General features: G+C 41.0%; 2 protein-coding genes across 3 annotated transcripts; one reads left to right on the forward strand and one right to left on the reverse strand.

Moving 5' to 3' along the window:
- Positions 1-260: 260 nt before the first annotated feature.
- LOC111266480 (uncharacterized) lies at positions 261-6929 on the reverse strand. Its single transcript, XM_022843997.2, has 6 exons — positions 6309-6929; positions 4241-4424; positions 2636-2723; positions 2009-2138; positions 1609-1736; positions 261-1116 (listed from the first exon to the last, which is right to left on the reverse strand). Exons 1-6 carry the CDS (start codon positions 6354-6356, stop codon positions 909-911), a joined length of 786 nt encoding a protein of 261 aa, XP_022699732.1. The 5' UTR covers positions 6357-6929; the 3' UTR covers positions 261-908.
- Positions 6930-16617: 9688 nt separating this feature from the next.
- Positions 16618-26230, forward strand: LOC111266466 (insulin-degrading enzyme). 2 transcript variants are annotated; one of them, XM_022843971.2, is made up of 6 exons: positions 16619-20119; positions 23047-23159; positions 23818-23980; positions 24609-24792; positions 25102-25234; positions 25508-26230. In XM_022843971.2, the coding sequence occupies exons 1-6, from the start codon at positions 17863-17865 to the stop codon at positions 25694-25696; spliced, it is 3039 nt and encodes a 1012-aa protein (XP_022699706.1). In that variant the 5' UTR covers positions 16619-17862; the 3' UTR covers positions 25697-26230. The 2 variants fall into 2 exon arrangements, 1 of the variants encoding a protein (XP_022699706.1); XR_002684114.2 differs by lacking the exons at positions 25102-25234; positions 25508-26230 and having other exon boundaries at positions 16618-20119; positions 23818-24081; positions 24609-24696.
- Positions 26231-26281: the final 51 nt, after the last annotated feature.

A 26281-nucleotide genomic window follows, 5' to 3' on the forward strand; every position in this document is an offset into this window, starting at 1 on the left:
CGATAGAGCATTATGCAAAATTGAGATATAGTCCTTCGTTCAAAATGAACGACATAGTCTCTCCGATCATCTAAGGGAATCTAGGACTAAATAGAGTTACTGATATCAATTTGGCCAAAATTAAGGCCAGAAAATGAATAGTTATAATATTGAGTGAATGAATATCATAACTGTACATATCTTATTATGGCTTACTAAGTCGTATTGCTAAGGTTAACAATGTAATACATACAACTGACAAACGCAAAACGGCAAAGAAAGACAAACAAAATTGTCCAATATTATAAACTGTTATGCCTTTTTTTTTTTTTTATTTAGACGCATGTTTGGCCGCAATCTCTGTGAGAAGCATCGTATTTGTACTGAAAGACTCCCAGGTTTGCGTGTGTGTCTGAGTCATCCGATAATATGCTACAATAAAATATCCATATTCATAACTAACATTTAATTCAATCTGAAAAGTAGTTTGTTATTAACAATATATTATCAATATATAGTCCATATATTAACAAAACATAATAAACTGGGATTCCAGGTGTTTGTCTTAATTATATGTTACGTCGTTGTACTCGGTCAAGTGGATTTGCATGAAGAGTATATAGCGAAAATTCATCGGGCGCTCAGACGTCCATTCGACTATCACTTACGGTACGACGAGGCTAACTACACCTATCATTTGAACTGTAGAATTTCCTACTTGACTAAACCCAGATCTTATACAAACAATTTTTCATCATAGGAAACAAGTCAAGAAAGGCTTACGAATGAAAAGGACGAAAAGGTGTTCGTTAGCGCGCCATCATGTCGACTCCTGTGCAAATAAAACACCGTGACCGAGTCCCGTCAAGGACCAAAGGTCTGTAAGCTCGATAGGGAGCAGCAATAATTTTATGGAATCATTTTTTATGTTAATTCTTCAAAGGGGATGAGTAATAATCAATGGTAGCTTTTATATAGCAGTTGCAGGCGGCGGGCACTTTCACGATGATCTCGTACGGTTCCAATGTATTCTGATTGATAGCAGTCATTTGACGATGCCAGAAACGGGTTTCGCATCGGCTGGGTTTTGAAGACGGTAAGATGTGCTCAATATTTCGGCATGGCTGTTGCTCGTCGCTGTAACGTTAGAATAATACTTTTCTGAACATACCCGAATGCAGTACATCGTAAGTATTCCGGACATTTCCGTTTCAAGTTAGCCCATTTGATCATCGATCCGTTTTTTAGTTTGCAAGGCAGGAAGGTTGTGTCCATCAAACATTGAAACCCAGATGAATGCTGTAACTATTTCACAAGGCGATACCAAGTGTCCTAGCAGTAATGATAAGAATGATTATCCCGTACTAGGATGCTGCAAGTCTTTGAATAGATATCTACTTAACATTTATCTATGGCTGGCGCATGATATATGTTCACAAATGTACAACTTTCTGGGACTATTGTTTACTTCAGTTGATATTTACCATAAGCAGAAACTGATAGCGTAGTATATAAGCAGTAGCAAGTAACGAAATCGAGAACGTACTACGACAGGATACGGTTTAATTACGCGTAAAGATTCTATTTTACATACTTCGATAATTTTGTGATTGATAGCTACACGCCTACCTGCATCGCAAAAGAGTGATGGACTGACGATATCCTCCAAGTTCCGGATTTAACAGAAAATGCCGCTGCCCGTCGATATCGCGAACCTCCTTTGGTCTATCGATGGTCCAGCTCTTCGTCTCGCACGCCTGCAACACTCTGCATGCTCGCTATTCTCAGACTCCTGTAGCCTAACCTGCTAACCTAATCTAACTTAACCTAACCTAACCTAAACTTAGTTATTGCAAAATACTGCCAGCGAATATGCTACACGCGCTACTTGAAACGCCTGTGAGCGATCCAGCTGAATAATAGGCTACCGCCTTTCTCGTGTCAACTTATTTTTTTAAGCCAAAATAAGTCGTGATATAGAACGGGTGCATTGGGTGCTGAAGTAACGAAGCTGGTGGTAGTAACTGACCTGCACGAATTCGTCGTCGCCATCGAAGAATATAGGGCTACGATACAAATCCGGAGGGTTGATCGGGTCTTTATTGAAGAATGGACGAAGTCGGTTGAAGTTCTGTTCCAGTACCTTCAGTTGAATATCACTACCGGGTGTAGATAGGAAAAATATCACTCTAACGTAATTGAGTAAAACAAAACATTGATCCTCCGGCTGCAAAAGCCAAGACTCGAAACGTTTATAACTTCCAGATGTGCCAAACATATGATAACTGACTAGTATGGACGCTTTTCGTACAGATACTTATATCCAAAAACAGTGTCTGTTTATAAGTGAATTTGTTAGCCATCGATGGCTGAGCATCCTTGAAATCTCGGCAACTGCTTGAGTTTCTAGGGGCATTTATGATGTCTTCCGCATGCAGTCAAATATTCTCATCCCTATCTTACCAGAAGCTTTACTCCCATCGTCAGTGCACTTATTTGGCGAGAAGACGGCAAGAGTAAGTCCAGTATATTATTGGGCGATTTACTTTCGCAGCTGCACTGCTCTCAACTTATCTATTAGTGTCAATCGTACGTGTTTGTTGATGAACTGACTGTTAGTTTTTTTTAAGTCCAAAAAGTATACGCATTAACTTACTCGGGGACGGGATGTTCTTCGGTTTCGCAGAAAGGCTCAGTTTCACAGGGTTCACCACTCACAGTAGATGTCACTATAAGCTTTGGTGCTATTGGAAAAAAACAAAATAATACATTTGGAAATTGGGCTTTATTGAATGAATTTTAGATAGGCGTAAATATCCACTATTAGAATAGTTGTTTGAGCTCAGAGCTTCGCATAAACAACCATCTGAGCTGCGACTGCAACTATCGAATTAGAGATAAAATAAAATTACCCCCTTGATACGTACGCTCGAAGAAAAAAGGTCCTTGATTGTCAAAGTAATAGCTTGCGCCGCGCAAGCTTTGAACCAATTTATTTTACTCTGTCCTTTTTCAGCTTAGATCAATACCAGAGGAAATGATCAAAGTTCGTGTTATGCCTCAACCGGGGCACCCTTGAAGCGGTCTGTAGCTATTATACTTTATTAAGAAGTAGACGCCATTGGAACGTACTGTCATATTCCATTCAAATTCTATTCGGATGATATATGGTAATGAGGGGAGCAATTGACCCCCAATTGATTCAAGGGGACGTTCAACGGGAAATAGCTTGTTGTAAGCTTATAATGAACAAATATCTTTACGTGATGTGACACACGTAAGCGGATTAGTCTAACAGAAAATGGTTTTAACCCTGTTAATGTTTTGATGGCAAGTAGAAAAATGTAAGAGTGGCCGACAGCTATAGTAAACTGGAAATCAATAAACACAGAAAATATGATATATCACAGAGGTGAACAGCGCGCCTCGTGTAGGCATACGCTTGCTGTCGAGAAGGATGCCCCTACAATTTGAGCTGGGGCAAGATGGGTGCAATACATATAGCTACCCATCGTCGGGCTAAACAAGCGTTGTTTCACCTTTCATCCTTATCCTTTGACTCCCCTGCGCTGATACTGTAGATGCATTCGTAAGAAAAAATGACCGGTCGCGTAAGGAGCTACTTGACTCGTTCGTTATGGCGCGGTACGATGTCACTTCTTCGAAATAGGACAGGCTGTAATAATAATAATGGCTAGTGTTTTTGGCAGGTCAGGCAATCACCGAAAGAGCATATGATGTTATTGCTCGGACAGATACAACGATTCGATATACGATTTCTTTATAAAACGCTTATAGGCTTCATTGCGGCCTTGAAACAATTTATGCAGTGCTTACTTTCATCCAACATAACAACGATAATTGGTGAAGCAGAAGACATGACGCCTTTAAACTAACTACTTAGTTAGACTTGAATTGCTACGATCGCTCCTGCCTCTTGCTCGCTTAGCAATGGCTCAGTGCGAAAATACATTAATTTTATATAGCAAAACCCTAGGATTTTTTTACATGCGACGTTAACCCTAATCTCCGAAGATCAATGTCGTTCAATAATATTACTGCGTCTCTCGCTCTACTGACAAAATCACTATGGCACATTGTCATGATGAATCAATCTAGCAACAACCTGATAATCGAATCCGCTCAAGACCCTTCAACGGACAAAGTTAGCTAAGCTATCCACCAGACACTTTCCTTTAGCATACGCATTAAATTAGCAGACGACTGGAAAAAAAGTAAATAAAATCTCTTTAAAAAATACCGGTTTTGTTGTTCGCCGCCAGGCCGCTAACTAGCAGATTATCGTTAACGTTGTGTGGAAATGTCCCGTTGGTCGAAATCGATAAGGGCGCGGTTGCCGAACTACTTTTGTTGTCGCTGCCGCTGTCGAGCCGTGGGTGCAGTGGAGATCCTCGCGATGCTACAGTCAAAAGAGCTGTGACCAGCTGGAAAATTTTCACCAAAATTTTCAGCTCCAGCATTTTACTAATCGACACTGCCTAATATATATTTGTATGAAATAGGCGAAAAAATAAATAAGCAGAAGACTTTTTTGGCACACAACGTTATATACAACGATACGGTCGCTGTTCACTAATCACAACTACACTGGGTTCGGAGTCGCTGAAGGCCCAAGCAAACGGCTTTCCAGAGAGCATATCTTTGATCTAACGGCTATTTAGCCTACAGGTCCGCGGTGTCCAGCTGGACGCTAACAATTTTTCTCTCTCACCAACTTTTTTGTGTCAGAAATAGAGCTATCACATATCTATGGATGTTCTCACACTTCAATCTCAGTGACTGCTAATTGATATAGTCTAGTGGGGCAACTTTCGCATTTGCCTTCCACTTCTGATTTCGCTGGTTTGTACGCGAATGCTTTAAATTGATGGGAACTGCTTTGCACGCTAAACCACCGCTTTTCGTCGATTGCCGTCGTCTCGAACAGCGACCGGAACTTGTTCGGATGACAGTGCCGTCGCTGACGTCGTTGCCGATGCCGTTGATGACTGGCGTTGTGACGCAGGGCTGTATGGTGGGAAGATGACTTCATTTTGTCGGTAGATCTGCCTGCCTATCTGTTATGGGACGTCGCGTGTGCAGCACCAACAGGCTGACGCGGCGTTCAGAGCGTTGTTTCAAATCTTTTGGATGCTACTCGGCGTTGCATCGAGCCGCCCCCTTTCCTGCAGAACGTCTGCCGCGTCGCAGCACTTAGTCGATGTTTATTTTCACTAGTTGTCGTCGTCCACGTCGACGATGGCTAACGCAGAAGCAACGTCAGGAAGAGCGGCTGCATCAAGCAGGAGAAGGACGGGTCCGTAGGAAACAGTCGGCTCTTATAGTGCAATTAATATTTGTCATTTTCTGTCGTCGCGGGGTTTTTCCATTATTATTATCAGTTCAACCGGAACCAATGGTGTCTGAACATTGGGTGGCGGTTGCTTCTTGCGAGGGGTATGATTATGTGCCTGAGGGTGCAGCGGCAGGTTTTAGCTGACATAGTTCTATATGGGTGTTCTGTTCACGTTTGGCAGAATGGAGAGTCAAGACGAGACGAGGTGACGATGGTGATGACGATGAGGAGCGTCACCGCCTGCAGAAATGCTGCAGCTTCTTCTGATGTCTCTGGTGTAAGGCGCGCCTTGTATGGGGTAGCGTTTTTGGTAGGATTTAATGGGAATGTAAAAAGGGAAAAGTCCTATGTCTGATACTTTTCAACGATAGGTTAAGATGTAGCTATAAAACTGTTTACAAGAGGAACTTTGGTATTATGTGATGCTAAATGCACACACGGCAGTGGACGTTGCTATTACTATGGCTAATGCGTGAAAATAAAACCCATCGACTCAATGACTTCTTCATAATTTGGAACAAACGTTCGACTATTCGCTATATTGTTGTGATTGATCATAGCCCAGTGTCTTGGAAAAATCTTTACCTGGCATCAAGCTATACATTCGAAAAGCTCATAGTAACAACGCTGAAAAGTGTATCACACAGTAAAGATGCCAGCGATAGTATAATAACGCTAATTCCAACTCGTGGATAATGTTAGCTGACGTTACGAGGATGTAAACAGTTACCATATTCAGGTACGGACCAGTCGTCGAATACAAGAAAAACACATATCGGCTCTTCTTTGATCTGGCAGGTTTTAGGCTTTTGTTGCTACTGTTTGGCTCACTGTTAATACCATGAAAAATTCATATAAGAATTGCCAACGATTTCTCTAACTGGCAGCATCTTCTATAGTGTGATATTATTTCTTTCTACAAATTATGTAGAATATATGACGTATGTTTATAACTATCTTGCATCCTACTTACCAAAATGCTGCGCACAAAAGAACGCATCTTGTTTTGTACCGTTGACATGTTGGGCTCTTCCGAAGGTGAGAGCTTGTTAAGGTTAGCAGTGCTTCTATTCTCTGTCGAGTTCGCTCTTATTCAAGGATATAACGGATTTCGGACTTGCCTCCGGCTCTTCAGTGTGCGGTAATGGGTTTGGCCCAAGCTGACTGTGTCCGTCGGAAAGGAATATGTTCCTGTTTCGACGCTGCTAGTGTTACGGGCTAGTGATAGCCATGGTGGCTGGCCGCGACACTCCGCGTTTCGAGAGAAGCTGCGTCGCCGATCAGCTAGATCTATCTGTCGAACCGGCACGATGTACACTTAATAGGACTCACTTAAAACTACAGCGTAGTAGGCACAGTAACATTGCTATATTACGATCCAGCGAACCAAAGCAGATTTGTTCAGACAGTTACGCGGGTACTTCTGAAGACAGTTTCGCGGGCCTGTGACCGGATGGATACCCTCGTATGAGGGTTTGTGCACCACTTATCATGGATGTGGCGGCGAGACCACAACGAGCGTTCTGCAGCGAAGTGTACGTACGCACGCACGCACGCCCACTTGCTGGACCTCGCGGCTGCTTTCGTGGCCGTAGCGTTGCCTGTATCGAGAAAACGTTTTATCAAAGGCTTAACCGGCTGCCAGATAAGACATACACGCTTCAATACACAGCAGTTAGAACACTGATAACACAATACTGAACGCATAGCCTAAATGGCTGCTGTAAGTGGAAATTATGGAAAAAAAATCAACGATAATATTCAGCTCGGATTCTGTACTAGCAAGACAAACTTGGGAAACGAAATAGGCCTTAGCTTTAAGCTGCGAAACAAAGCTTCGCTGAGTTGGGTATATAGTTGAAAATTTATTGTTGTTTCTAATGCACGATTTAGTATACTGGAATTGAACGACTGTAGCTTTACTCAAAGCGCGGTTATAACGTTTAGATTAGTCGTACGAGGAGATGATTATAGAGAGTCAAATCCATGTTCTATTACTAAGAGCTAGGTATAGCCAATCGCTAAAAGCTATTGACGATTATAGGGATTTCGTTTGGCGAATCACAATCAAAAGATACCAAGCAACTACAAAAACAGTAATAACACATTATCTGATCGGTTCGGACAAGGTCTCTAAAAGAAATCCCCCAGCATTAACGTCAGAATATATATGTGTGTGTGTGGTGTTTGAGTCGTACGTATAAATACGCATATTTGTGAATGAACACACACTCTTGTGAAAAAATATTTATGTGCTTTACGCTTTTCAAATATATGGTTTATTTATGTATACTACTTATATATATATATATATATATATAATGCCTTATAGAGGGTGATTGTTTCTTAGAATATATTTTACAACTTAACTGTTAACTTATTTAGTTACGACATGCCTAGCTTATCGAAGATAATAAATAGGCTACACCCAGAAAATTGTTAAAGTTTGAGCCGAAAGGCAGAAATTGTATCATAGATTTGTTTTTGAAAGGGAATCTATGATTAATAGTAAGCATTTCTATAAGAGATATGTATATATGGTTTTGTTATAATTAAATAATAAGCCTTCTTTCCACCAAAAAAAACTCGCAAAAATTTGCCGCCATCCTGTAGAGAGGACGGTGAATGCGAGAGAACCTTTCAGTTAAGCTTTTGCGGAGCGGTTTTCGCAATGCCTGCCATGCACAGCCTCGCCTATCGACCCGGGGTTGGATGGCCTTGTTCAGTTGATGCAATTTAACCCTCTTGGTCTGCCCACTTTCGCCAAACGCAAGCAATTGTCGTTTTCAAATGGAGATCTGGCTTGATTCTGAGCTTAGGCGTGTCAACCTTTCATTGTCCTGGGGACACCACTTCTTGTCACCGGTCACAATTCCATGTGGAAACTTGTTATTGTGCCTACGCGTTAGCCACTATTCGACAAGATGCTGAAGCTCACTGAGAAGCCGTATTTTTGTGTGAGCTTCATCAGGTTTGTAGCGAGTGCAAGTTCCTTCCAATCCCTGATGAAAATCTACGCATGCAAGTTTTCTGCTAACAGGCTAGTTTTCTGCAGCTTATATATATGCTTGGCCTATTATCGGCTTGTTTGTGGGTCGGCCCGGGGCGGAATACATTTTTCAGCTCCACGATCTCTCTGACTGAAACGTCCATCTGTGGAGCCTTAATTCGACTTATAATTCCGTTCAATACGCAATGCAATTACTACGGATCTATAAACTAGACACGAATACTTTCTAATTATAATATGGCAGTGAACGGCCAATGAAAAAATAAGAAGGAAATGAGCAGAACAAACAGCCATTGGGGGGGTGTTCTGAGTCAATAATTGAGACTGCGCTTCAAGACTGGAAAGTGTGCTTGACGGGTTACATTCAAGCGTAATGAATATCCCTCGAGTTCGAGAAAAATCAATTTAGAAATTATTGGCGTGTTTTGAAAGGAATCGGTACATGTACGGTAGCGATACTTGTGGGCTAGCTACAGTATCACTCCTGGTCAATGTCTTTGTCTTAAGCGCTTTCCACGACAGAATATCTTTAATGGATAGAGATTCTGTCCATATACTGTGCTCTAAGTCCATATATTCTTTATGGACCGAACCGGATAGGTTGTCGTATACATTGGATAGTTTTCGGCGACTTTTTTTTAACTTACTTGTAATTAACGGATTTAATAAGAATTATCTTTAAAAAACTGTTTTGAGAACATTAATAGTTGTTTCGTAACAGTAATAACTAATAAACAGTAATAATGTTTAGCTCTATACACCCAACATTATAGATTTTCTTAGACCTAAAGCCAGTGATTCTTCTGTCATGCCTATTTAAATTTTAAGGATCAGGTTTTATTTGCAATTTCTTTACTGCGCGTTTTACGAAAAACTATGCCTCGGCAAAGGAAGCTGACCCAAGTGTTAGGAGAGTACTCCTGTGCGCATCCCGCGTCGGCTTCACACGACTTAAAATTGTCGTCAACCCAGGCCAAAATCTTGTGCAGGTATCGCGTCCAAAATCTGAGCGAGAGCTTTGAATACCCCTTTACTGGAAAACAAATAATTCACTTGCCCCATTTTAACAGTGTATATCGGCATTGCAGTCATCCAGCAGAATATGTAAGTCTACCAAGGCCCCTGTTCAAGCAACTGTACTCTTCAATTAAAAGCCATTATAGCGCACGCCATTGAAAGCGAGCGAAGGACCGAAACAAACAACATACTCGGGTACATTGCAATAACACATAAACAAGGAAAATCTACGCCTCACTGTACATAGAACTATATCTAAGAATGACTAATGTCTTTTATTGGAAAGTTGATAGCAGGTCCTTGCTGCTACACCCAGTTTTTTAAGGCCCCACATGTGAGATTAAGGCTGAATATGGCAAAAGCAGTGTCAGTCTATGGGTCCGAGAAGACAAGATGAACACAACCGACAACGTAGAGTGTATCTCCTGTATAACAGATCATAATTTCTTTATTATGAAGCACACCAACCTGTACAATGTTGACACTCTTCAATGAGCTTGAGTACCAAGCTGAGCTAGCAGCCGTGGCTAAAATGGTCATCAGAGTACATTTTTTGTTACCTTAAATACTGTTTGGCGTAGTTGACGTGACGTGACGTGACGTTCGTACTGTAACAATTTGATAGGCAAATAAGATAAGAGGAGTTCATCTGGTGTTACGTCTTTCTTGGCCGACCTAAATCGTTCTTTGATTACCTATACAATTTAACAGATGCGTATGATTTGTTACAGAATTTAGATCGAAATATGTGAACTCTCATGTACATTTATATGATCCAGATTAAATAGACTTTTGCTTCCGAAACTGAGGTAAAGATTTAATATAGTGATTGTCTTAAGCTAAACAGCAAGCTGTTTATATATATATATGGTTCCAATCAGGCGATAGCGTAGGATTCGAGTTTATGGTATGGCGCCCTCTAGTGGCGACATTTTCATTATCTATGCCCGGTAAATTATCTACTTTTTTCGCCTTCATTTCCACGCACTCACAAAACGATCCCTGAGTAATTTCCCTAATGCAGCAAGCCTGTTTACGAGCACGTTATTATGCCGGTTCAAACGCCTTCTGGTAGTTCCAGTAACTATTTTTATTATGTGAAAAGAGGAAACTCGATGTTAGTAATGAACACCTGCAAGCCAACCTTGCCTTAGAAGATCCCTGCTATCACTAGACGTACTATTGTAAAATGTACCTTATATCACAGCCGTGGTTATTACATAGTGAATCGCTATTTTCTTCGAAATTGAAATGTAATGATCACAGGAGATCAGACAGCTTAAGATGCTGCCCGACGTAAATCCTGTTTTTCCGACGGCTGTGATGTGTTCCTTTATGCATCGTTATAAGTTCTCTATAGCTAGGGAAACATCTAGATAAAATGTTCTAAAGTTCTGAAGTACTTTTGAGGAATAGCTTTGAACAACACCTACTTTGTAGCACATCTGTTATTTTCAGTTTCTTATTATTACATTCGTTCGTACGAACGTTAGGCTGATGTTTTTATGAGAGATAATGTGTGAAAACTGTTTTGATTTAATGAGCTGCTGAACTAAATTTTTGCAGTATGACCTGAAAATCTTCTTCTAACTTTAACGCTTTAAATTATTGCTGCTATAATTAGTTCGAATGTTCTTGTGCTATGGACTTCGGTGCGGTTGTTTAGCCAGGCAATATAAACACTTGTTTAAAAGGAACACCTCGTTGAAGCGCCGATGTAGGCCTATCGGTATAGGAAGTTGCATTATTATTTGTGAGGCACATGCCGCAGTTAGGACACCGTTGATATGGCCGGCAGGCGACTGTTAAATATTGCAGGCGACCTGCAATCTTTAACAATCGCCTGGCGTACAGATTTACAGCGTTGTCCGAAACGCGATTTAAGTAGTCGAGTCTGCATAGGCTGGTATTGATTGACATTGAGCTCAAAACATCTTTCTATCTCTGCCCAATAACCCTTTACCTCTCATTGTATGAGAGTTAAAGTCAGGAGGCAGATCAGGATAAGAAGACAGAAAAACTTTGACCGAATAGTCGTTACAGCATTTGACCGCATTAGCATTGACTGCGGGCCCATGTCGGTTACCTCATTCGACTCGAGATAACAGTCACTGATATCGGTGCTCCTTGCCATTAACAATGTTATGACTTATGTTTGCCGTAGCCTTGGATTCGTTTAATGACGTTAGTTAGAATCGATCTTTGTCCTTTTTAAAATTAAGTTATAATAATAGAAAATTAAAAATAATTTTTCGAAGCGTAAAACCATATATGTACGGTCAAATAGCCGCTGATGCCATTATAAACTGTCAATAGGGTCCAACAAGTTAGCTACAGACGCAGGTTACCGATCGGATAAACAAAATATAGGAATCGTGACGTGAAGAAGAAATGCATCCATACGTAAATATTATAATGTGGTAATAAAGTGTGGAATAACCAACAACGTGTAAAAAGCATCATTCGAACGGTAGAGAAATGGAAAATAGTAGCCATCAGTGATAACTTTAGAACCATCAGTCATAATATTATTACTATTGCAATAATGTTATGAAAGGTGTACCCCAGAAACCGTAGATCAGACAAGCGACGGCAGTACCCTAATAAAATGCTGGCACTTGATTGTATCGATTGAGCTTTAGTTTACGATTGCTCATCCACTGACCGACGTAACCGATTAAAAAAATTATAGACAAACCGGTTTACAACCGACGTTTTTGCATCAGCACTAACGTGTATCGGCGTTCCTCACCAAAAAAGAAAAACTAGCCGTATTTCATAGGTACCATGCGCCGTAAACCAATCGATCTAGAAATAGACGATATAATTTCAGTACGGCTGAGACGACCTTAGCAGCGACCGATATGGCAATGTCCGGAGGGAAGAACCAATCTGAGACGATCTTTGCCGATCACAGGCGTGATAGTAGAATTTTTTTGTCGACGCGTTTCAATGTTGTTATTCTCAGGCCCTGGCGAAAGCCGCTTTGTGTTCTGCTATGAAGCATAACAGCATTTTATAATCACTCTTAACCGTAAATGACTATAATTGTCAAGCAAAGGTACGGTAACAATACTCGTGACTAAATTTATGAGGGTGGGCGAAAGTTGATTCGCAATTAGATTTATGGAAACTTAAGAGATGCTGGAGTATCTAGTAGTCTGATGCTTTGTTTGTGCATTTACGAACAAGCGCAGTGAAAAGTGGTAAAATAGGCGTCAAAGAACCAACACGTTCTGTTCAACACTATGAAAAATGATAGCAGATCATGGTCTATTGTTACCTTGACCGTACACGCTCGCCGCTTGTACCTGTTTGGAGAGTGTTCACTATATAGGGGCAAATTACCGAAAAGCAGAACTTACTTTAGGTCTATATGAGCAAACGGCGAAGGGGAGCCTGTGATAGCCATTAACGAGAAATCTACGATGATACGTACTGCTACAAGGAGTATTGTGCTATTGTTCAGTTTTTTGGGAATCGCTTGGGCCCGCTTTCAGGTGTCGAGTGGAGGTTGAGTTATGCTTTTTCCGCGACCAATAGCCGTTGGAGCGGGCGGATGGGAATTCGGAGATGGCGCAGATGGAGGTGGGCACCGTGCTACTGGCGCCTGTCACTTTGTAAACACCGACAGTCAAGAGGACAAGATGGCACTACAAGCTGTTCTTCTAGCTAGATTTCTTAGTGGTGGCGCGCCCCACGCCCATCTGATTATGTCAAATGGTCAAAAGTATACCACCTCAGGACTGACTCAGCAGATCAATACCATCCACGAGGTGCAGCTACGACATCGGGGCGGAGACGTGCAACAAGCTCAACAAAAGATTACTTCCGTTAAAGCTAAGGGATACCTATCTCAGATGCACAGATGGCAATAAACATTCATTCACGTTATCTGCTATCGTGATTGTTTTTCTACTATTAAAACATTCGATTCAGTTGGGTTTTGCGTGCCGTCTATTGGGCGACAGATATATCACCAGCCTCAAGGATGAAGCTGTGGCAATATGTACGCAAGAAACTAAACTCTACGATGGTAACTAGGATAAATGACGACTGGTCTAATTATTTAGCTCTATTGACGTAAAAGTTGTTGGTGAACTCGGACCAACGATAGATTGTCGATATCTGTAAATATATATACGCAGTTGTTTTTAGCAAATCAAATCTGTCTAGTATTCCTTTTTTGTCTTTATCATCTTCCTGCAGAGGCTTTAACCTCTATCCGCTGTGTATGATATAGATACAAAAGGGCACCGAATAACATAGAGTTTGGGTAAAATTAACAAGCAGCGCATATGAGCTGCTCTCAATTTGTTTTTTCTTCCGATCGAGTCATTTGCATATGAAGGAAGTTTTTCTTTCTTGGAAGTTGAATATTGGCGATTGGCTTCCTAAGGTCTAAAAAAATTGAAGTTAACCATCCTTGAGCTTGTTTCGTTTATTTCAGCTCGAGTCAATCAAATCGTCTTTCACATGCGCTTTATGAACAGGTACAGGCATATTCGCGGATTTCCTGAAGATGCTATATTTATATGCCATAGTAGTTAGGACGGGTGCCCCAGTACAATAGAAGCGTTACTTCCCTCCATTCTAAGGAAAAAAGCGGATTGGCCTATTTTTTATGACAAATGACAACTGTTCGTCCAACGAGTGCTTCATATCTAGATCGGTTGGCTATCACGACACGACCTGTCCTGCAAAGTTTCCTATTTATCTGGAACAAATTTCTTGCTCTGTTAAAATTACTTTTCCGTTAATGTATATAAATATCCGGGACTGTGTATATATATATGTATAGTCGCCAACAGTTTATTTGTTTCTACAAAAATGATAGCTCAGCTAACTAGCAAGCTGCTAAGCCAAATATCGTCTGTCTTTAATTGTCGTTAGGTCGCTTGACCCTCTATTGCAAATTTTCACTGGTATCGATTTTGCAGTTTTCCAACCAGTAAAGGGCACTGTTACTATCTTGACACAGGCATGCATCCTTGAATCGGATAAATAAGACTATAATATAACGCTCAAAGAGTAAATTTCGTTGATTTTTTCTTCCGTAAATACGTTCCTCTAGGGAAATGTTTCAAAAGCAAAAACTGCTTTGCTTTGAATCGCACTGAAATTTTGTTATTGGTAGCGAAGCTTTACATATTACTTCTCACACATATGTTTTTACGAACAAAAATGGCGGACTGCCTACGGATGATCTGCTATTCTCCCAAACTTCTGCGCTTCTACACACACGCACACACACACACCTCTGGCGACATTTATAAACGTTATTCTTTTTTGACGTAGTAAAAACAGACCGGAGCTGTAAACAAATTATTACCTTAAAGACACGAGCAGTTAGCAATCCCAATGGTCAGGGCGATCAACAGAGAGAGATACACTGATATTATCTGCATGTTCATGGCCGTTTCTACTTTTTGTGCTACCGTTTAGCACGATGGATTGACAACGTTAACAAGTGGCGAAAGTGAAGAAAAACTGCCCGCGCAGGCCACATAAAACGTTCTGAACTGTTTACAATAGTCAAGCGTGGGTTCATCGTGCGATTCTTCTACGATAGTTTAAAGCTGACTTTCAAATGTTAGTTCCAGTATGCACGTTAACTAGAGACGTGTCTCTGTTCTAGCTGGGAGATGTGCATGTTTGGGAAGCCAACGGCTGGGCCTCTGAAGTAGGTTGGGCCGTTGTGGTGATGGTGCTTCAAATCCGTTGCCAACTCGACGCAAGGGGACGTAATCATTACGCGATCCCCGGGAGGAGGAGCTTCGCACGTTGTCCTTATAATGTCGGACGGACTGCACTATATTCAGTCTCAATTTTAGGAGAGCAACGCTCTTCGTGGTACTATCCATAAGACGTGAACATTGATGCCCGTTAAGAAGATTGCATTTATTAAATACCAAAACTCGTAGCAGTAACAGTTTAAAATGGCAGTTCCTTACTTTACGATGTCATAAACGCAGACTATGCGTCGGAGGAGGATACTCCTCGTGAAGACCGAACAATTCAGGGCGCAACAGACGCAGGAATATCATTAAAAACCATATCGAACAGACATTTACTAATATTATTATTGTTATGTAAACAGAGCATATGAATGAACATCTTCAAGATTAGATAAAAGAACTATAGATAGATACAGCTTGTCTAACTGCGCATTATCTGTCGGCAGGGGTGCAGAATATACTGATAGGCAAGAACTCAATTTGGAGATAACGAAATGCGAATGTTCCTACAATACAAAATGTTAGATGCTACTCTTCGTACTAATGAAAACAATAAAGAGCCTTCAACACATGTGTCTTCCTTCCTGAAATATAGTTAAGTACAAAGCTGTGTGAGCAATAGTTTAGTAAGCTTAATTGAAATTCTTGACCGTTAGAAACGATGAAAAAATTTAATTTTATCTATCGTAATTTATATTCAGTTAAGTTTCCGAGTTCAAATTGGTAGAACTGAGTGGCAAAACTTAACAGACAATTCAGAGGGAAAGAGCGAAAGGGTTCAGCGGATGACAATGTTACGAGCTCACTAGAAAGTACTTGTTATCTAATAAAGAGTGACATAACTTGCCAACCGTATGTCTTACTTCGGAGAAGGGTTGTGGTCCGTATTTGCCAGACTTTGAGGGAAATCAACGAGAGAGTCAATGCTTGCAGACTAAAGGATATCGCTACCTTATGTCAGAGGCTTCCGATCATCCTACCAGTGGCTAAACCTTCATCATCAGGTGCAAGGGGTGATAGTAAAGACTTCTATTCAATATCTTACTGAAGAGTGTCGAATCCCTGATATCGTCTAACAGTGTATTTCTCCGATATGTTTTCCCGCGTGATTTTCGCTTAAAAAGTCACCTCATTATCAACGCACACATAATTTCTAAGAAAAGTCAGTCTCCTCAAAGATAACTCACATGCGTTGGGGAAGGTGGAACGAATTTTCTTTTTTTTTCTTTTATATTGTTTCTGTTCATATGTGGTTCTGGCTTTTCGAATCTAGTTTTGCTAATTAAAATAAATTACCCTTAAGCTGTATTAATAATGGTCCTATTACCTATGGTAAACCATCAGATGTACGCTATTTATGCGGACGCAGCAGCAGCAGCAATGGACTAGAGTAAGATGCAAGTGTGTCTACACCGAAGCGACGACACGCCGATCACTGACTGACTGATGGAGGATGCTACCTAACAATTTTTGTTATTTAGTAGTAAATTAACAACAATACAGTCAATACGGTCATCTTAGCTTTAGTATTTTATATACCAAAAGTATAAATAGCACATATATATATATATCGTAGTAGTTCGAATGGTATAGATATACTGATGGGAACTTGATTCTTGTTGCATGGCGTTGCTACCGGTCTTGCGGGTGGCAGTTTATTCTCGTTGTGAGGCGCGAAGAGTGCAGCTTTAGAGGCAAGAAGCCGGTGCTACTGCCGTAGGCTAGAGAAGACGGATCGCGCGAAATCATTTGAATCTGTTCGATGCTTTTATCGAGTGAAACAAATGATCATCAAGCAGCGCCGAGTTTTCACCTAATGTTACTGGTCACCAATGGTCAGTTCAGTTTCCCAAATAAACAGTGCTAGATAGCATGTGGCTGTCTTAGTCGTCATCGTCGCCGCCCCCGCCATTGTCGCCTTCGTCATCGTCACCAGCATCAGCAGCAGCATCGTTGTGATTCAGCGTTGGTTGTGGTGTTAGTGGTGGCATTCCTTGTGGTTGTGCTACTGCTGTGGTGTAGACGATGTGTTGATATAGTGGCGCTCCGTCTGTATCCCCCAAACTCTCGCAAAAGCTGCGTATTGCCTCTGCCAGTCTGTCTGTCCTGTTGGCCGCTCATATGTTGGCCTCTATCGGTTAGTCTATTGGTTTCTGTCTGTCGAAATGTCTTGAGAAACGCGAGGACTTACGATGTCGTGGAGAGGCGTGATCTCTGCTTCGCGACTGAATAAACCGCTCTCTCTCTCTCTCTCTCTCTCACGTTCTCTTGCCGACGACCCATTCGCCGATCATCGGCATCCTTCGAGCATCTGCGAATGCTAACGCAAGATAGGCTGCTCGGCGTAGTGCAGTCCTCAACTGCCGGACCACTAAGTAATAGCCAATTGACGTTAGACGACGAACTCTCCTCTGCCATAGTGGAACCACGAGTATGGCAGCGGCGGTGCCACGAGTACCTGGCGCGCTTTGTCTAATCTTACAGCTTGAATAGAAGCTACCCGCGCTGTATGCGGCGGGATAGCCGTCTTGACGTACCGATACACGCTAGAATCCTATGCAGTCGGACCGTTCTTGCGGCGATCTCTGCCGTTGTCACGCAACGAATCTCAGTCAACGTCAGCGACATCCTCAATCGAAACCGCAGGGGGGCGGCCGCTACAACAATCGCAGTAATAGCCTCTACAGGATTATAGAAAGTAGTAGCAGCAGGAACTAGCAGTAAGAAGACGACACCAGATTGTCCTGGCAAGTCGTGTTCTAATGATGTCGAGGCTGCCTGGCGCTTCGGTGCTATTGCTTCTCATGGCGCTTGTTGGTTCACTTCCGCTGCTTGTATTTTTGCTATTCCGGTTCGTGCTACCCGCCGTCGAACCGACAAACCCATGGCCGCCAGCTTTACGCGTCTCCGAAGTGACAACGAAACCGGATACCGATAAAAATGTGTACCGAGGTCTTGATCTTGCCAACGGCATAAAGGTTCTTTTGGCATCGGATCCTAACGTGGAGAAGGCGCGTGCCGCTCTTTGCATAATGATCGGCTTTATGTCTGACCCATGGGAATTACAGGGTCTTGCACATTTTACGGAACACATGGTGTTCATGGGGAGTCGTCGATATCCGGACGAGAATCGCGTGTTCAGCTTCCTACATGGTCATGGCGGCCAGGTGAATGCGTTCACCACTAATGATGCGACTTGCTACTATTACGAGGTGGATGCCGAGTATTTGAGTGAATCGTTGGACATTTTCGCTGACATGATTGTCGACCCACTTTTCCCTGAAGAGACAGCCAAAAGGGAGATACACGCCGTAGACTACGAGCACAAGAAAAATATGAAAGAGGAACTGTGGAGAGAGTCTCAGGTGGAAAAGGTTACTGCTGATCCGAACCATCCGTTTGTAAAGTTCTCTACCGGAACAAAGGACACGTTGTACGCAGGTGCGCGCAAACTAAACACAACGCTTGTCGCTGAAATACGCAAATTCTATAATAAATTTTATGTCGGACAGCTGATGAGTACGATGATTCAAGGTCGAGAATCTCTCGACGAATTACAACGGTTGGCACTTCGCTATTTGTCGCCTATTCGTCGAGGTGAAATCTCAGTGCCGGAGTGGCCCACACACCCGTTCGTCAACACGAGCCGATTGTTGATTCATATTGTGCCAGCCCTTGAGCACACGACGCTAGAGATTGTCTTTCCAATTCCGGAGATGGCTAGACTGTATCGGAGTCAGCCAGATGTGTACGTTGCGATGGGCTTACTGAATCCGAAGACGCCGGGCAGTCTCTATGCCTACCTCCACTCGCAATCACTAGTAACTGGCGTTCTCGCTAAGGGACGGACAAGCCTTCGAAATTTCAGTATCTTTCGTGTAACATTCTCACTGACTGAATATGGCTTTGGTCGAGTTGACGAAATTGTCGAAACCCTATTTGCCTACATTGCTTTTCATAAAAAGGTTGGGCCACAGGAACATGTGTTCAATGACATCAAACTTATAAAACAACTCAACTTCAAGTTTCGGCCACACTTGCCGCTTTCCGATTTCGCACGTATCGCAGATCGTTTGCGGACGTTCGAAATGTGGGATGATGTAATCTCCGGCCAATGGCTTGTACACGACTACAGACCCGACCAGATTCAAAATCTACTTACGTATCTCTCACCGTACAATTGTCGAATAACATTACAATCGCCGAGTTTTGTAGATGAGCCAAATTTGAAAGTCGAGCCGTTGTACAACGTTTCCTACTCGGTTTCGGTAATCCCCGAAAAAAAACTACAAAAATGGAGCGAAGCTCAGCCTCGTCCAGAGCACGAGTTTGCTATCCCTCCGCCAAATCAGTTCATTCCTGACAAATTTCCGATTCATCGTGCCTTACCAGAATTCAGCAATAAACCAGTGTTGCTCCGACAAGACAATCGTACACGGCTCTGGATATTACAAAATGATGCCTTCGAAACGCCAAAAAGTATGGTTTACGTCATTTACCGAACCGATATCATCAGGCGGGGCAGCTCCGACATCGTGAGATTGGCACTTATCGCCAAAACTTACCTAGAGGCTAATGAGGAGGAATTAGGAGCCGCGCGAATGGCCGGCTCTAAGATCGATGTCGTTCCTGTTCTCAACGGCCTCGTCATTTCAATTAATGGATACAATCAGAAACAATTGCAAATTCTGAAAAGTGTGCTTGATAAACTCAAACGTTTTACGATCAATCGCACGACATTTGACATGGCGAAAGAACAGCTCAAGGATGTCCTCAAAGCTTCGCCAGCGCGACGCTATCATTCGGTGATGACGGAAATACGCGATCGCCTTCTACATGCAGATTTCAACGTTACCTGGCGCGACCAGTTACAACACTTAGAGGGATGTACCCTTGAAAATACTCAGGACTTACTTAATCGGATGCGCTCTAGGCTGACTGCAATCACCTATGTGCACGGCAACGTCCATGAGGATACGGCTTTGGACATGTTTGCTGCGATCAAGCAATTGGTTCAAGGTAACATCATAATCGATTCACAATTATTTTCTCACTGAAATCAAAGCTTGATATTTATTTCAACTATAAAAGTTTGGCCATATGTCTTTGTGCGTGTGTCGTCAGCCCAAGAGGATGCAACAATTACCCTACAAGTACACGGCTGAAATGTGAGTTAAGAGTATTTTATTAACTCTCACTTAGCAAGAAAAAACAGGGGACCGACAAGCAGAAAAATAATATAGGGGAGGTTTTTTATTCTCTGCCCACCCCTTATAGGCTATAGAAAACAGCGGTTACATAAAGAACTCGAGTTTGGTTTTCTATCACGGGAACGCTGATTTTAAGTTATGATAATGTTAAAATTTTCGAATCTTTGAGATGCGCACTTAGTGCAACTTGCGTTAATACATTTTCTTATTCAATTAAATCCTAAAATATCGACCTAGAGGTATATATATGTAAAATATTTTTTGTATCATATCGAATCTTTATTAAACGGTAAAAAGGCAAATTACCAGCTTCGTTTTACTATCACAGTTTCACCTATCTCAAAACACCTTTAGACACAAACTGGAAACAAGTTACGTTTTATGAAAGTCGTTACATTAACCTATATACGGCCGTTGCTTTTCGAATACGTATTAAGTCACCTGCCGCGGATGTGAGTTAACAGAGAAATCAAATTAACAAAGTGACCTGTAAGTGGCAAGTACAACCTAGTCTAACCTTAGATTTGCCTAACAAGGAAATAAATGATTATAAAACATAGGAATTCTAGCAATAAGCACAGCCCTTTTTACAAAAAGAGAAAAACCATTTTCTATTTTTCCATACAGTCCCAGACCTGGCCCATATAACCCCATTTTTGGGACTGCGTGGGCCAACTATCTTTAACTGACTATTTGTTGAAAATAAATCAATTACAATGAATTTGTTACCTAATAGGAAAATCTTTAAAAGATGTGCAGATATGATAACATCGTTCGTTGTCACGGCACCAGTTACTTTCAACGACAGTGGTAAACAAATTAGGGCACATGTAGCCCTACCCTTCTTACATACTTTTTAAATTTTATCAGAAGACAACGTTGTTAATTGCTGTAGCTAAGTATATAATTATGTGGCGTATTGGATTATCGCATTGTAATTCGGACGTATTCATACGGCTTTTATTAGAAACTCCTATAGCCAACCGACTACCCAGAAACAACTTCAAACTCGAAAGCGTTCTTATAGGTGTTTTTATCTACCATTACGTTACTTAAAAGAGCACATACACCCACATGTCCAAATATGCTTAATTATCGCGCACGTTTATTTGCAAAGAAAGAACAAAAAAAAAATCTGCAGAGTATCGTGCATCTATTATGGCTTCTTTAGACAGATCGCAGATTTTTATACATTTTGTGAAATACTGATATTAAGTACAATTTTCTAAATTAACGGGAGTGCTTAATAGTATGTACTAGCTTTTCCCGCATATAATTTATTTAACATTTTCCGCCTTAACAGGACGGAAACATTTTGTAGAATAATAACTATTTAATTGTCCTAAATACGGTATGAAAAAAATGCGCTTATTTTAAACATATACAATTATTATTAAACATTAAACAGGAAAATGAATAACACTGTATCTGTGAGATTAGCTGGCAGCACATCGAAAAACGTGTGGTCAATTAATGAAGCCTCTTTTGCATCCTGGGTTATGTTTGTGCTTTATAGCTTGTACGGGTCCGTCTTTGATTCGGACACGCCACCTTTCGTCCTTTTTTCTGAAATGAGTATTTCCAAGCTCGCACACGTAACGCGAGGTTGGTTCGATTATCCAGAAAAAAAACGTTATCGCTTTAAGGACAAACAATTGCTTATGCCTGACTGGTGTTACTATCTTAAATTAGACGACCGCCATTGCCTGTAATTATTTGGTATTTTTGCTGATGCGCTTCCGTCTCAATGCTGGGATAATCGAAACTTCCCAATATTAAGAGCGATTGGTTTTCTGTAGAAATTAAATTCTTTAAGCCGAAAACGCAGGCTCGTATAACTTATGATCAAAGTTGCCCGACATAATACACAAGAGGATTGAACAGTAGTAAACTGCAGCTCCAAAAAATAGAACGCGTTATATAAACTCCATTTTTTGACTAAAGTTGAAACTACTCCGAAGTATCGAATAATGAATCGTCTAAAACGGATTCTGCTTTCATCTAATTACCTTTGGGCAGTCTGTGTATGGATGTCTTAACTAAAGCTAAATTTAACTTTCACGTTAATTAACGCCACCTGGTGCTTGCAACTTAGATAGTTTGGTGCAGTTAACAAATTAGCCACAACCCTAGACATTTTAGTGACATGTAAGCAATCAACTTTTAGCATTGGTAGATTTTAGGGACCAAGAGCTCAAGCCACTGTAATGTTGGCAACAGTTAAGGTAACAAAAAGATCTGGTCAGCAGTTATTGTTACCGCTTGCTGTCCATGGTTAGCCAGCCACCCGTAGCTCTCTGGGTTATGCAAACACCACTAGCATATCCACAAGAGATGAGTTTCAATGAGCTTGAACAACAAAAGTTACATCTGTGACCTTATATCACTATATTCGTGGAAAGCGTTCTTCTATTGCCTTCGAAACCCTGTTCAACATAAGTGAAGAAGTTCAACGTAACTAGAATATCTCCTGTATTCGTAAACACTCAAAAAGCCCGAGCTGAAAATCTTGTTTATACACACATCTCTGCTGAAGAAACAAGGTCTCTCAAATTCCTCAGAATCTCCTGTTTTTACATGACTCGCACTTTAGAAAAAAGATCAACTAAAATAATTGACTTACCGGATATAATACTTACAGCTAAGCGAACAAATCGTGTTAGCTATTTATCCATAGGATGACATTACATCGAGTTCTAATTAAAATATCTTTGATTTTTATTGATGTTATTCTAGAAACTTCGTTGACTCTCAAAGGAATCACACCCACCCACGAATTCGCATTAGATGAGGGGTACACATATCATTATGCGGAAGCAATTGAACAACAACCCCTCAATTCCGTACAGGTAAAGTATTCATTCAATTTCAAGCTTAGTATTCTCTTCTATTGTTGTACACAATTCTGTTTTGTGAACAGACAACTACGTTTATCTAACAAACTCTATAAAATATTTTGCGCATTCCAAAGTTAATAAGATTGGGTGATCCTAGTTAACTACCTATGAATTCTATAGGTATAGACGTAGCAGTAGAAAAACAGTTTTATCTTGGTAACGAGAACTTAGACGACAATAATGATAAATCCGAGTATCCACTCGTTTTATAATCAATGCTGGTCGTTGTATAACCGAACTGGAATGCATGCAAGCTTGATCATGGCAATATGTAATGATTTAAGAAAACACCTTAATTAAGCAACTAAATGTGCTTTTTTCTATGTGACATATAACGCTAAGGAAAAGCGCATTAACACGAGTACGCCTGCATTTCAGAAAAAATGGCTATCTGAAGCAATTTTGCTTCTGTGCATACTTCCATGTATATTAGTCCACCCAGAGCAGATTGTTCTTGCAAACTAACGGTAACACAACATCCATGATTCCCCTATTTATATCGTAGGTATAAATATCAGTCACGAGGTACCGTCTGATCAAACGTACCGCGTGACGCCACACCAGACGTAGCCTATGACGAGTTCTTGTTTCACATCCTATTGGTCGACAGGTGTTCTACGACGTGGGCCCAACGGCAAACAACATACGCAGACAGCTGGTAGCTGAGCTGTTCGGGCTAATCCTAATTGATCAAACTTCAAACGTGCTACGCACGAAAGAGCAACTCGGATACAATGTTAATAGTATCACGAAGAAAACCATGTACTCACACGGTGTGTCACCAGCAACGATAAAATTAACAGATGATTGAAACTGTATCTCAAAATTAGTTAAGGGGGCAGAATTCTTAAGAAGTTGTAAAAGAAAAGCTCAGGTAAAATGTTTTCTTGTCATAAAACTTCCTCTCGATGCCGACGATTGTGAGGCATGCCATTTATTAGAAGCTTTTTGAACTGTTACATTGTTCATGTTATAATATACCGTTTTGCGATAAATACTGCTGCTAGTTATAGTAAGGAAGACGGACCGATTACATTCAGATGAAGTACGTATCTGGCGGTCCTCTTTTTAACTTCCCTAATTACGACGCGTTCGCATACGCCCCTCTTAGAGGAACGAGTTGTCACCTGACTAAGCTCCGTATCTATAATATATACGCAGTTAGAACATGTAAATAAACCACATTGAGATTTTTCAATTTACGTTTCGAATTTTTGATATATCTAAGGAAAGCATTAACCTTCGCTATCATTCAACAAGCAAACAATTTTAGGTTCTTGGCCTGGAGATTCCTATTGATAATTTGCAACTGCTACATACATCAAGAACAACGAACAGCTAACCGTCCATCGTCTAATATTCGCCTCTGCTTTGCTAATTTAAATCTGACGCTGAGCGCAGGTTTTTTGATTAGCGTGGAGAGTGGAGCAAACGTGACGCACGTGGAACAACGCATCGTGAACTTTGTGCGCACCCATGTTAAAGAGCATCTGGCTGGTCTCAACGATCAGACCTTTGAAGGTTACCGAGAAGCTTTTGTCCACAGAAAACTCGAAAAGCTTATGTCAGTTGACTATGGGAAAAAGTACGTAACCAAAGACGGAAATTATCTAGGTGCAATGACAAATAATATTGAGGCGACTTGCCCGCGTGTTGCTTGCACGCAGGTAGTTTATTTTGTCATCCGCACGTACCTCATACGTCAATTTTTCTTACGCACTAATGCAAGGATTTGAACAGTGTACTTTCAAACACAAAACAATACTCTTGGTTTAGTTTGCATAATAATTTCTATTTTCCTCACCAAGAAATTAAACTGGGTGAAACTTTTATTCAAATAAATAAAATATCCTCCTTTTCCTATTTGTACAACATATTGTATATTCGTGTTCAGGTACTGGCCAGAAATCTACCAGACGTGTCGATTTAATCGTTCGGAAGAAGAAGGTGCTTTAGCAGCCACTATAAGCCGTAGAGAAATCATCGAATTTTACGAACGGAACATCGTTAATCCCCAACGAGCGAAGGTGTTCTATTTTACCTCTCACCGTACCTATAATACTGCATGCTTGGTCAAATTTTCCAATCCTCCTACTCGTTATCTTAGTTCTAATTAGTGTTTATTTTTTATGTTTGTATTTCGCGGTACATTCGAACTCTAGCAGTTTAGACTGTACTTTTGCGAGAGCAAGCAGCTCTACCGAGATTAGATATATTTAAGCTTTTTTGTTACTGGCAAAATTATGCATCCGATCTATCTATACGTATATGAGCGTAAAACCAGTCCTGTAAATTCACAGGTGCTGATAATTCACATCGTTCCCACCAGGACGCCTGGTCCCGATGATCAGAAAGTCCGTGTGACCCGTTTCGATGGACAGGAAACCCTCTATTCAAGCCTCACAGAATTTCAAGCGACCTTGAAATTGCAGGAGGAAGAGTCGGACGAACTTTGCGAAAAAATTAGGCCTTACGGACAACATGCATAGAGATGCCAGTGAGTGCTCAACTTATACATCGTTGTTTATAAGAAGATAAAGTTAGATCGTTTCATTGGGAGGCACTATGCAGTTCGTCAGGTTTTATGAAGCGATTGGCTTAAATTTTATTCCCTAAAAATCTAAAATAATTTATTCTGTTCAGATATGTGTTCCTAATTAAGTCAACTAAGTGTTGATATAGAAAATCAACTCAACCTTGACACATAGAGAAATAAACTATAATTAATGTTTATATGCCTAGCGTCAGCAGTACGGTGCTAAATCAGTAGATAAGGGAAAAAGCCTAACAGTGCGATAAACCTACCGATAGGCTCGTACTGTATAGAGTCTATACAAAATAAAATAAATACAAATTTACTGCGCTATAGCACAAACAGCCAGAGCTGACAACGCTTTGAGTCATCTCATATCTCATCACACCAGCAGGTCATCTTCAGATGCATATATATCGTGTGCTGCATAAAAAGATGCACATGGGTCTGTCATATACACACTTGGCCATTCACCCGTACATAACGAAAAGAATCATAGAGGTACAGATACTGCATAAAAACATTCTGAGAAGCAGATTTT

Source organism: Varroa jacobsoni, unplaced genomic scaffold, assembly GCF_002532875.2.
Source record: "Varroa jacobsoni isolate VJ856 unplaced genomic scaffold, vjacob_1.0 scaffold_1086, whole genome shotgun sequence".
In the NCBI taxonomy this organism is placed as follows: Eukaryota; Metazoa; Arthropoda; class Arachnida; order Mesostigmata; family Varroidae; genus Varroa; species Varroa jacobsoni.

Coding starts and splice junctions, on each gene's coding strand:
- LOC111266480 (XM_022843997.2), bottom strand. CDS start 6,356: ATGTCAACGGTACAAAACAAGATGCGTTCTTTTGTGCGCAGCATTTTG. Junction 1,737..2,008: donor GCGACGACGAATTCGTGCAG/GTCAGTTACTAC, acceptor AGAGTGTTGCAG/GCGTGCGAGACGAAGAGCTG. Junction 1,117..1,608: donor ATCACTCTTTTGCGATGCAG/GTAGGCGTGTAG, acceptor CTAACGTTACAG/CGACGAGCAACAGCCATGCC.
- LOC111266466 (XM_022843971.2), top strand. CDS start 17,863: ATGATGTCGAGGCTGCCTGGCGCTTCGGTGCTATTGCTTCTCATGGCG. Junction 20,120..23,046: donor GATCAAGCAATTGGTTCAAG/GTAACATCATAA, acceptor ATGTTATTCTAG/AAACTTCGTTGACTCTCAAA. Junction 23,981..24,608: donor GAAAACCATGTACTCACACG/GTGTGTCACCAG, acceptor CGCTGAGCGCAG/GTTTTTTGATTAGCGTGGAG.